This window comes from Myotis myotis, unplaced genomic scaffold (assembly GCF_014108235.1).
Source record: "Myotis myotis isolate mMyoMyo1 unplaced genomic scaffold, mMyoMyo1.p scaffold_m19_p_17, whole genome shotgun sequence".
NCBI classification, from domain to species: domain Eukaryota; kingdom Metazoa; phylum Chordata; class Mammalia; order Chiroptera; family Vespertilionidae; genus Myotis; species Myotis myotis.
In genome coordinates this window covers 15532514-15545105 of record NW_023416321.1, presented here as the reverse complement: position 1 = coordinate 15545105, position 12592 = coordinate 15532514, and the positions used below count along the sequence as shown (strand labels likewise).

Below are 12592 nucleotides of genomic sequence, written 5' to 3'. Positions count from 1 at the left end.
TGCCAATTAAATTAAGAGTCTATTTAGTCATGACACTTCTTAGAATCAAGTCAGCTGAAGGAAGGCCCAGAAAAGACCATCTGCTTCAATGTCTGAAACATTATCACATACTCCTTTCAAGAACGTACTTCTCAAGGCTCCATGTAACTCACACCCCAACATACATATAAACAGTAACCTACCACATGAAAATTACTGGGGAGGGTCAAGGGAGAGTTTACGGCTCAGGGTGACGATTCCTCCAAAGTTCTACTACCATCCCCTAAATGTTTCCTTGCTCTTATTTGACTCCTCCATGACATTCTGTATGGCTTTCAAATGAAGCAGGAAAAAACTGCCATATTCACTGTTTAATACATGGGGCTCTATATTGTATAAAGCAGGGGCAACCTTTCTTGGGAGAGAGAGAGAGAGAGAGAGAGAGAGAAACATCAATGATGAGAATCATTGATCGGCTGCCTCCTGCATGCCCCACACTGGGGATCGAGCCCGAAACCTGGCCATGTGCCCTGACCGGGCATTGAACCGTGACCTCCTGGTTCATGGGTCGATGCTCAACCACTGAGCCACAGCGGCCGGGCTGGGCAGCCCTTCTTTAAAAGCTGACATCCAAGGCTCCACAGAACACGATTCAGCCCCATCTAGTGCTGTGCAGTTTCTAGGTACCTGGGAGGAAACAGATGGCTACTGCCTCCCGCCCCCGCCCCCCCCCCCACTTTTTTTAAATTGCGTATTTGTTGTTTTTAAAGATTTCTTCCAAGGCTGCTAAATCTTGAAGAGAGCTGGGGCAAGTTTCAGGAATGTCTTGCCTTCCCAATTGGGTATTCGGGCTGAACTGTCATGAAGCAGCGCAACAGGTCAAAGACAAACCACATGGCATCTGATGCTTGTCTTTGTTTAAAATTGAAATGTGACACCAAAGAAGGTTACTATGTGGACCTAATTTTGAAAATACAAACAGGAAGCACCCCCACCCCAATATTACCATAAAAAAAAGGAAACCAAACCTCAAAGCTACCTTCCAAGGAAGTCATGGGTGTGACCAAAACTAACAAAAGTAATAAAACGTCATCTAAAACCCTGAAACCACCAAAAGTGAGGGTCTCATTCAACCAACTAAAAATCTAACACCTGAAATTACTTCTCTCTTTGATTAGTGAAACTAGCACAGATCTAGGTGTGTAAAATCTTCTCCAAACTGGCTTAGGTTTTTCAATAGTAAAGAATCATCATTAATAATTTTTTAAAATCCAATGTCAATACTCTACTTAAAATAAGGACATGCTAATTAAGAATGAATACAATTTTAAAAACTTTTTACCACTGTGATGCTCACAATTTAAATGTACCAAACAAAACCTGTCGAATCAATGGAAAGTAGATTGTTAAATCTGACTTCCTATTCCCAGAAAGAAGCATAAAACTTGTGTTTCTCTAACACTGCAGGGGGAAAAAACACTTCTTATTTTAGAACAGTTCTATTAACACAGCTCAGATTTAAAGGAAAGTTTTTTTTTTCCTTTAAACACCACACAAAATTGGGGACAGTGATAGTCTCGAACTAACGTCTAAACATTATTTTTATTAAGAAGTTCCCGAGTCAAACTATTTTGATACTTTATTATCTAGTAAAAGGATATTTTCCTGGAGTTATCGGATAACTTTTTAAAAGAATGCGTTTCAAATGCTCAAAACCCATGAATGAAAATGGGAATAATGTGGTAATCTATATTCTAATAGAAAGGAAAAATGTGTCACTGGTCATGAGAACATTCAGAAATCCGTGAGTACTTTATGAATACGTACATGTTTGTAGGGCACTAGAATAGTGAAGCTTTTTTTTTAATTCTACCTGCAACCTGCAACCGAATCTTGAGCATATCATTTACCTACTTATAACATCTTCCTTTTATAAAGACTACCTACGTTACCTACCGACACAAAAACAAGTCAAAGGAACCGCCACAAGGACACTCATAAATATAAACCTAACACAAGTCACAAATAACTTGAATGTAACTTGAAAGAATTTTAACATAACTTCAAAAACTGACATAAATACCAAAAGCGCAATAAATGACACCTTGATGTGTTTTTTGGACATACAAACATTTTTAAAAATCAATTGAGAGCAAGGAAATGAAGATGAAATGAGAAGTTGGGCCACAATAGGAAGTGCTGACCAAAATATTTGTGTTGTAACACTCCAAACAATGATAGCACTGTTTTCCCCTCCCATCACATGTATCATGAAGTACCCATCTAAGAAACACATCCACCTTCAATTTCTTAACACAAAACCCATATTAATATCCTGTTGACAAAAATATGAATACTGAAAAGGCAAGGCCTGGTGAGAAGGTGGAATAACTTATGTAGCTGGGTATACAGCAATGATTTTGTGCAGAGTTTAGCTCCAAGTTATGCAATAACCAAACTGCTGGTGATAGAAATCAACTTTTTTTTTTCTTCTTTCTGATGTTTTGTGTTTTTAAAGAAAGATCTCTTCATTCCTTCCTTTATGTCTCAACCAGGTGCTCAAAATGTTCATCTTCCAAAGGCCACAGAAAACAAGTACTCTGCTAGGTAACACTTACCTGACCAAAAGTGTGGTACTCTTTTAATTCAACAGGACAGACGTCACAAATGGTCACACAGGACATTTTTTCTGCGAATCGGCAGCCCTTTTCCCATTTATGCTATCAATTCTAACAGCTGTACTCTTCCATGAGATGGAAATTGGTACCAAAACAAACAAAAACACCGACGCCTTAAAAGAAACCTTCAAATGTGGAATCCATCGGAAATGCTCAGAACCCACCCAATGTTCAGAGTGTTACAAAATAAAATCAGAAAACACGAAAGGCACACTAAATACAATATATCGTCTTCTAAAAACGATGAAAAGCACACTAAATAAAATATATCCTTTTCCAATGACTATAAACAAAGGCACAAGAACGGAAGAACCGCGTAGAAAGAGGCGAAGTTCTATTATCTCCATTGAACGACAACGAAATTATTTGAGGTAATATTCTCAACAGCTGAAAGCTTATTATGGCCCAGGCGGCTCTCCAACCACTTTGGAAACCTAAGATACAAGCAGACGATAAACACCATTTGAAGACTGGAAAAAAAAAAATGACATAAGATCAGTTTAATAATTTGATGACACACTAGTCCTTTCAAAGGGCACTCATTCCCCCAAAGCACTCCCGAGACAACTTATGAAATTCTCCGCAGGCCAAGATCGACTCCTTCGCTGTGCTTTGGGACCAGCACTGATCTGCGAGCTCTCCGGCCGACATTTCAGTCCCCGCACGACCTCCCAGCTGTGCGACCTGTGCAGGCCACGCACTCCACCTGCCTGGGCCTCAGTTTCCCCATCCGCACCATCCAAGAACGTGGTGGCATCACCGCCAGGGCCCTCTCCACCTCTGGCCTCCTGTCGCCCGCTCTGAGCTCTGAGCACGGCTTGTTTATTTCAGCTGTGACAGCATGACAGGGGACCAGAAGGAAAAGCACCTGGCGAGGCTCTAGGGAAAGAGAGGACCGCTCTCTCTTTTCGCCTTTAAAATTCTGGTGGTTCTCACTCATCTCAGCTTCCTGAGAGCTGGCACCTGTTTGTCTCCCGGGCCATTTCCATCACTGCTGGCTACAAGTGTCTGCAATCGCCTCTTGCTCCACACACGTTCCTTCCTGACCATCTTGCCAGATTCCTCCAGCGTCAGACCAGCTTTGGGGACACACGCTCCCCCTTCCTTCGAGTCTCTATCTGCCCCAGACCCCAGGTGCACTTTTTTTTTTTTTTTTTTTTTTTACTCTTTAGCCTGAGCTAGGAAAAAAAAAAAAAGAAGAACGCGCTGCATCCCCCTGCCTCACGCATGCACGAGCCGGGGCCTGGCGGGTGCATATGTGGGATCCCGCACCCAGAGCCTCATCGACACGTTCGTATTCGCTGCCTCGACTCCTTATAAGGCTCTGCTCCCTGGCGCTCCGCTGACCCCCCTGCCCCCGGGCACCTCGGGCTCGCCCACCCCCCCGCCGCAGACCCCGCTTTTGAAAGGAGGAACGGCAGGGGACGGCGGGGCTATTCGGAACTGCACCGTGGAAGTGTGAGTGGCCCCTCGGCTCCCAGGGCTGGACGCCGGGGGCCCTCGCGCCCCCTCCCTGGAAACGGGCGCACACGCCGCCTCGGCTCTGCACCTTCCGCCCGCCGAGGCCCCCGCGCGACGCCCCCTGCACGCCCGCCCCGCCCGCGCCCCCGCCGCCCCGCGCGGCCACCGCGGCCGCCTCCCTGCCCGGGAGCGATGGCGGCGCTCGGCCCTGCCCGGGAGGACTCGCCGGTCTGGCCCCCGCGCCCAGCCGGGCCCTCCGCTCCTACCTCGCCCAGCCCCTCGGGCGCCAGCAGCTGCCTTCCGCCCGCCTCTCGCTCGCTCCCTCCCGCCTCCGGGCCGCCGCGCGGAGTCGCCTGCGCAGGGTCCCCGCCTGGGTGACGGCTCCGGCCGCCGACTCTCCCAGCGCCCGGGCCCACGGGGGCGCGCGCGCCGCTCGCTCGCGGAGATCGGCCGCGCGCGCCGCCCGCCACCCGGAGCGCGCCCCGCGCCGCGCGCGCCGCTTCCTGGTTCCGCCTGGAGCGCGCTCGCGAGCCCGCCGTCCCTCTGACCCCCCTCCGCGGCCGCCCAGGAGGACCGGATACCCTCCGCACCCCCGGGGTGGCTGCACGCTCCGGGGGGGGGCGGGGGCGGGGCGCCACGCGCAGCCCCTCGTGGCCCAGGTGGTGTGGCTTCCCCACGCGGGTCCCCAGCCAGATCCCACGAGCAAGGAGCACATGCTGCTTTGCTCGGTGTGGACCACCACTCGCGGGGCTCGGGGCGGACTCTGTGGTCGTGCGGATTGCGCCCCCCCCCCCACCCATACCCTCCGCAGCCCTCCCACCTCCCTTCCCTGGGCTCGCATTCTGGGTCCTGTCCCTCCCAAGCCGAGGTCAGAAGTCCGCCACTGGCCCATCAATAATTATCCCGGGTTTGCTCCCAGGAGGGCGTTTCAGCCAGGGCTCCTGCTGCTTACCACCCAGACGGGGGAGAGCCTGGAAGGACACAGTTTACATTCACCCTGGCCAACTGGGTCCGTCCACTGTTCCAGAGTGTATCTATGGGGGACTTGGGCGGCTGAGACCATTTCGCTCCCTGGGGAATACTGCTAGCAGTCAGAGCTGCAGGAGGGGCTGACTGCTCTACCCAAAAAAGAAATAATAAGCAGGATCACTGCTGTAGGAGCAAGAGGTCTCTGAGACCCTTTTCCACGTAGTGGGGAGGGGGTGCGGTGTCTGAGAAGGCAGCCTGAGTCACCCGCTCTCCTCTCTTCTGGGTACATCTCCGGAGCTGGCCCGCGGTTTCCCTGGCAACCCTCCAAGGGCCAGCACCAAAGCAAGGCATGTCAGGTCTCCAGAGCCCCAGCTGCAGGGGCAGAAGATGGGAAGGACCCCACACATACACACAGAGATCCCTTCCCGACAGTCAGAAAATCTACATGTCCAGGGATGACCAAGATCGGCAAGGCCTCAAGTTCTCCCATAATCCTCCTTCGGCAGCTCTTCCCAGCAGCCTCCTCTTCACCCCCAGAATAACACCAGCCACAAAGATCCTTGTGTCTGCAGCTGATCACAAAGTCCTTCTCCCTGACCCAGGCTCCTGCTTCTATCCCACACTCTGGGCCAACACCTGGCACAGAGTAGGTACAGGGAGCTTGGAGGCTGGAGCAGGAGGACAGGCCTAACTAAGCAGGAAGCTGGACAGAAGCGCCAGCCCTGAACTCCCTGGCAACCCCTCTGACAGTCACCGTCCATGATGTTTCGACACCAGGGCACACCACATTTCTCTTTCTTACCTGCACACATTCTGTTCCCTCTGCCTGGAATGCCCTCCTGCCCTCTTGATGTCTGCCCCTCGGTGACACCTGTTCCAGGCAGCACAAACCTCGCCCTTCCTGTTCCCCACCACACGTTCATGCCTCTATTATGGCACCTCTGGTGTTAAAGGACAATTTGTTTATGCGTTTCTCTACCCACAAAGGGCAGACACAGTATCCCATTCCCCTTAAAATCCCCACCCAGTGCCCAGCCCAGAGCAGACATCCGCTAAATATTTGAGGACCCAACTCTTTGCACTAGGGAAAGAAATGGAAAACCAGGAGGACTGTGTAGTAGTTAATAGCACAGACTTTAAAACCAGGCTCACTGTCAACTCCTTCAGCCATGTGACCTTAAGTTTTCTGCCTCAATTTCCTCACTGTAACACGGTTATAGTCATAGGACCTACCTTGCTGCATTCTGGTGAGAAATGAGTTAATACATATGAAGTGCTTCCAATGCTGTAAGGCACTACAGAGATGTTAACTATTAGAACTGATTTTAGCAGCAGCTAACATTTGCATCCCTCTTCCTAGGACTGGTCCGTCCAGCTGCCTCAGCTGCCATGCCTCAGGGTGCTAGTTTGAATGCCGTGGAGGGTGGGCAGGGAAGGTTCTTTATTGCTCCTCTTCTAGCACATCTCTGACTGACCACTAGGTACCAAGCTAGAGCTGGCTGGCTGTGTACACAGACACAAAGAACAGAATGTTCTGGGTTGCTCCCTCAGCAAAACAAGAATGTTGTCAACTTGAGAAAGGAAGGAAGGTCCAATACCTACCTCTAACTACTTGCCAATTCAGATGAAGTGAGACCCTCTTCCCCTGGGCCTCGGGGATATAATCCCCTACGTTTAGGGGACACCAGACTGAGACATAACACATAAGGAGTGCTAGAAAGAAAGAAATTGAACAGGAAGCTAGGATCCAGAAAGACCCAGCAGAGAGCCCACACAGAAAGGTCCTGGAGGCATACCGGCACATGCAGAAATGTCCACAGGACAGTGTTGATGTCATCTCCTCGCCCACGCAAGCCTGGCCCAGGAGAGAAAGAGGCTTGAGGGAGAGCCTGGAAGTCTGGTGGGCAGCCTTGTCTATAACTCTGATTTATTTGTTTTTTAACACTGTCCTTTTTAAAAATATATATTTTTATTGATTTCAGAGAGGAAGGGAGAGGGAGAGAAAGATAGAAACATCAATGATGAGAGAGAATCACTGACCGGCTGTCTCCTGCACGCCCACCACTGGGGACTAAGCCAGCAACCCGGGAATGTGCCCTTGGCCAGAATCGAACCCAGGACCCTTCAGTCCACAGGCCGACGCTCTATCCACTGGGCCAAACCGCCTAGGGCAGTGGTCGGCAAACTCATTAGTCAACAGAGCCAAATATCAACAGTACAACGATTGAAATTTCTTTTGAGAGCCACATTTTTTAAAACTTAAACTATATAGATAGGTACATTGTTATTAACTTAATTAGGGTACTCCTAAGGCTTAGGAAGAGCCACACTCAAGGGGCCAAAGAGCCGCATGTGGCTCGCGAGCCGCAGTTTGCCGACCACGGACCTAGGTAACTCTGATTTATTCTTAACCAGGCGCTGACTCCCTCCCTTGTTTTCATGGACCATCATGTGGCTGCCACAGAGAACAGATGCCACACTTCACATTCTCCCCCAGCCCTGCCTGCCCACAGGGAGAGCAGGCGGCCATTTTCTGGAAATGTAACTGAAACCACAGCCATGATCCTCTCTAGCCAGAGACCCACACTCATCTAGCTCCCCTCTCCCGGCCTCTCTGGACCCCTGGAATCAGGTGGGCACTGGGGAACCACTGGCCACACAGTAGCCAAGGAAGGACACCTAGGAACTTCTCTTGTTTCTTCCCTATTAAATTAGCACACGCCCCAGGAGCTACAGGAGAAGGCATCGGAGACTCAACACTCAACGGACCGGGGAGGCAGAGAGCCCGGATCTCCGGGGCCTCAGACTGGAGGTTTGTCGCCACCAGTGGTTCAGAAGGCGTTCCACTGGTGCCTGGGCGTATTGCTACCAGGAGTTTGGGTGGTGAAAATAGCTGAATTTTACAGTTAGATCTGGTTCCAAACCCCAGCTCTGCCAACTTACCAGCTGTGTGACCTCAGTCAGAGCATTTCACTCCTCTGAGTGCCTCAGTTTCCCTCATGTGTAAGTCATAGGCGCTAAAGTCTCGATATATTTGTAAATGCCTAAAATCTTTCTGGGTGTACATGCCAGACCCTAGTACCTGTGGTTGCCCCTGTAGAGGAGGGCCTGGGGGACAGGAAAAGAGACTAACTTTTCACCATATATCCTTTTACTCTTGAATTTTGTACCATATGCTATACTATCTATTAAAACATTAGGAAAAATGAACTTTTTTTTTTTTAAGTAGAGTGATTAGGAAAGTATCTAAGCATCATGTATGGCTTGCAGAAGGTACTTGATAAAGGAACCTTTTTTTTTTCTTTTTAACCTCAGCCCAACCCCAGCCAGTTTGCAGGGCCAGGAGGGAGTGGACATGAGGGTGGAGTTGGGGGATGGGATGTGAGTGACAGATGTGCAGGTCCTTGCCACCTGGAGACTCTCACACGCTGCTCTCCCTCTCGTCCCTGTATGCTTCACCTCTCTGGGCTCCCTTCCAGCCAGAGCTAAGGAGGTGGGTCTCTGGAAAGCCCCAGCCACCCCCCACCTCCTGGGACAGGGTCACTGTGCCCTCTCCTCCTAGAGTCCTGGGGCGATGCTGCATTTTGCAGGGAAGGCAGGGTTGACACAGAGGAGGCAGCAGAGTATAGTATCACCCCAGCCACTATCTTGCTGGCTTGCCTGGCGGTTTAGGAACTCAAAAGTCAGCTCAGCACCAGGCAAAGATGAGGCTTCTGTTGCTGCTGCCATGGGCAGAAAGCAGGCCAGTGGGACTAGAGCAGGCAGAGGTCAGGGCGGCAGAGGAGAGAACCTTCTCGGTGCTGTGGATCAGGGTGTATGAGGGGGAGACTGAGGCCTACACTAGCGCAAGGGAAGCTCTGAGCTGTCAGAGCTTGAGGTAGCCCTGTGCTGTTTTAGGGATCTTCATTAATCCAACACATATTTATGAAACCCCCTATTCTGCATCAAGCAATAGGACACCACCCTTTAGGCTACCAGTTAGAGCCGTACAAAGAGACCTGCAATACAGGTAGCATTGAGAGGCCACAGGATTGCAGGGGAGAACATGCCTAGCTCTACTGGCCAAGGTCTCTGAGCACCTATGACGTGTTAGGTAGGCACTGGAGTGAGTCGGCACAGCAATCTCAGGACTGGGTTGGTCTTGCTTGTCCTCCTTTTACAAAGGAGCTTGCTGACCTCAGAGAGGCGGACGTATGTGCCCGGAGTCACACATCAGAGCCAGGATTTGCACCAGCGCCTTTGTGTTTTTCTCTATGCCGCACTGACCCTATGAAAGGTAAGGAGGTGGTGACCAGGTGGCCAAGGGAGGAATGGCATTCCAGGTAGGTGGGATGGAGGGGGTAAAGGTTTGGAGTTGAGAGACGCCAGTGCATTGGGGGACCTGCATGGCTGAAGCCCAGAGTGACGGGAAGGCCCGTGCTTGGGGGTGATCACAGCAGCCAGTGAAGACCAGGGCAGGAGCCAGTGAGGAGGGGATGGGACACTGGCCCGTTCTGCATGTAGCCTTCACATTCCCCACTTGCTCCTGGGGCTGGGGAGCCTATTTTTGAGGCTTGGAGAGGGCAGGGAAGACGTGGGTGGGTTTGTGCAGTAAGAAACTAGGGAACGATGAAAAACAGAGATGGGGGAAAAGGAATCCCCTCCAGGCATAACAAAGGAAAGTGGCAAAGTGGTGGGGGATGGCGGGGAAGGAGGCACAAGGCTCTCCCACACAAACCCCAGAGGGCTTGAGGTCGGATACTGGGCTGGCGGAGCCACAAAAGCTTTCCTGTTAGGCTGGAAGGAGGAGAAACTAGCTCAGCAGGAAGAGGGGACTGGTAGTCATTGTGCATGAGGATGGGAGTAAGATCAGACGCAGGCCTGCTCAGGACAGCGACCAGTCCCGCTCAGCTGCCCAGCTCTGTGCCCATGACCCACCGCTCCTCTCTCGCCTGCTGAGGGTGGGCCCCTCCCTGCCCTCCTGACTGGTCAGATGCTGCACACTGCCCCCGACCCCACCCCAGGTCCTGCCAGCATCTCTCCGAAGGCAGGTGGTCAGGGCTGCTGGGCCAAGGAAGGAGCATTTCCCCTCCCACCCACTCTGTCAGTCCCATACCCCTCCTCTCACTCTGTTCCCAGAAACAGAGGACAGTCGCTACGCCTCGGGGCAGGATGGCCTTGTGTTCCCTTGGTGACTTCACTGTAAACTGACTTCCATGAAGAGTGGTAGAGGAAAGCGGACAGGGGTAGGAAGGGAGAACAGGCTTCACCCAGGACCCAGCAGCTCCTTCCCCTGTCCCAAATTCACACAAAATTCCTCACCATGTGCACACACACACCCGCCCTTGGTCCTGCCCTGTCTTAATGAACCAGAATGGGGGCAGATTTCTGCAGGGAGGTGCCAGGGTGAGGAGACTCAGAGAGAGGCAGGGGCATTGATCTTGGGGGTATCAGTATACGCTGAGGATGGGCCTGTGGCTGCCTTCCAGTCACCTTGGGGATGGGAGCTGGAGTGGAGGGGGACAATGCCGGGGAGGCAAAGTGGGGGTGAAACAGGACGTTTAGGAGCCCAAGGGCTTCAGCTCACCCCTCTCTGCTGAACACAGAGATCCTCCCTGGACCACCTCCAGCTTGCTTGGGAAGGCTCTTCACCTCCACCCCACCTCCCCTCTGGCTCTTGCACAAAAGGAACTCTCCTTGAAGAAGAGACTTGCAGCAGAGGAAACAATGGCATCTCTGTACCATGCCCTCCGCCCCCTGCCAGGGATGGTTAGGTCAAGGTGACCTCTATCTGTTCTTCCCCGGGTAGGGGCATCAGCGGGGCCTTCTCTGCTAACCTGGTCTCCAAGGACAGGGCAGCAATGGGTCCTGGGAAAATTCTTTCCTTCCTTCAGAAACTCACGCCAACATAGTCATCTGCCTCATTCCACAGAGCAGGGCCCGGATTGACGTGGAGATGGGCATGCCACATGAAGCCCCCCGGAACAATGACGGGCTACCCAGTCACAGGGGACATCTTCACTCTGTGGGTATGTGCTGGCGTTGGGAGAAGTCAAGAAAGGCTCTACCGTCGAGACCCTTCCCACAGGGCCAGGCAACTTGGATCCTGGAGCCAGCTCTGCATTCCCTGGCCAGACAGCTGTGGACAGGCCTTTTCCTGAACTACTCAAAGGGGATGATTCTGGCTGTGCCTACCTCCAAGGTTATTGCAAGGATGAGTTGAGTTGAAGTGTGCAAACATGTTTGCACACAACTGTACCGTGATTCATTCCAGGATGTGTGCATACTGTGCTAACTACAGACTAGGCCAGGAATCATTATTCTTCCTAATAAAATATGGTCAGTCTTCTTTGAAGGAACGTATTCCCGTAAGATGTTTCTTTAATTATATTATTTTTATATGTAACATATATTTTAATCCTCCCTCACTCCCCCATGTAATGGTGTGACTTGGAATTGGGGATGAGGGGCAGTTAGGGGAGGCCATCCTGGGACCCCAGCTCAGTCCGCACCCTAGGCCGTCTCTGATCTTCCTGAACCCCCTCCCCTAGGCCTCAGTTTTTCTCCTCTATAGTCTGGGCCTCTAAAACCACCAGCGTGCTTTGTGGTAAGAAATAGCAGAGACCAAACCAGGGGACTGAAAGCAAAAAGAAACCCCAAATTTGACATTTCTGGGTGTTATCCGGGGCCATGACCACAGTCACCTCTGCCCCCAACCCAACTCTGACACCCTTCCCTCTTCTACTCCCCTGGGTGGCCTTTGCCCATCCTGGGAAAGCTCCAAAGCTCCTCCCCTTCCCCCTGCATCTCTAAGGGAGAACAGAGGCACAAAGAAATGAGAGAAACCCAGACAGAGTCACCCGGGGAACGAGCGAGACCTAGAGAGAGAGAATCAACAGGAGAAGAATGAAAAAGCAGAGCCTCACAGTCGGGGAGAGCCAGAACGCACCACGGGACACGGAGTGGGGAGGGGCACAGGAGGGCTCTGAGGGCACTGGGCATGTCCTTTTAGGCTAGCCCCTCCAGTTCTGTTCACTGGCACCTCAATGCTACCACTTTAGGACCCAGGACTGCCCAACCCCTAACCAAGCCCAGCCCAGCCCAGCCAGATGTTCTGTGGGTGGGTGGGGCCGCCAGCTAGAGCAACAGGCCCCTGTAGGCCCTGGGGAGGAGGCTGGAGAGGTGGCTGCCTGGAAGTGGGCAGGCGGGGCTCCCACTCTGGAGCCAGCACCCCCATACCATCCTCTCCAGATGCCCAGATGTGGGTACATTGCAACGGTGGTCCTCAGCCCCCCCTGGTATGACTCAGAGGACTTGGAAATCCAGGAGTCTGCTCCCACCCACTGACTTGCCCACCTGCTCAGAGTGAGAGCCTGGAGGGCATAGGTGCCAAGTGGGGCCCACCCTCCCTGTGGCAATGGGTTTGGATCTGCCACTGACAGGCTGCGTGACACTGGCCAAGTCACTTCCCCTCTCCAGCCTCTGTTTCCCCATTTGTCAAATCATCTTTACGGTTGTTTCCAGCT

The 12592-nt window shown here is 52.0% G+C and overlaps 1 protein-coding gene and 1 long non-coding RNA gene across 6 annotated transcripts in view; one reads left to right on the top strand and one right to left on the bottom strand.

Annotated features, from left to right (window-relative positions):
- LOC118671504 (signal transducer and activator of transcription 5B) overlaps positions 1-12592 on the bottom strand; it is a 68808-nt gene that overhangs the window by 54710 nt on the left and 1506 nt on the right. Inside the window, exon 1 of one of the 4 annotated variants that reach the window (XM_036339758.1) lies at positions 4385-4511. The exons of 1 other annotated variant lie outside the window; for it this stretch is intronic. Coding sequence is in view for 1 of the 3 variants with exons in the window: in XM_036339765.1 (XP_036195658.1) it covers positions 2598-2663 (66 nt within the window). In the remaining 2 variants the exon portion in view is untranslated. Of the gene's footprint in view, positions 1-2597; positions 3073-4384; positions 4512-12592 lie in introns of those variants that run through there. 2 more of the 4 variants (XM_036339757.1, XM_036339765.1) reach the window with 2 other exon arrangements.
- On the top strand, positions 7379-11421 carry LOC118671511. Of its 2 annotated transcripts, XR_004972770.1 has the most exons (3): positions 7379-7719; positions 7803-7899; positions 9252-11421. It is a non-coding gene; the product is annotated as an uncharacterized LOC118671511 (long non-coding RNA). The 2 variants fall into 2 exon arrangements; XR_004972769.1 differs by having other exon boundaries at positions 7803-11421.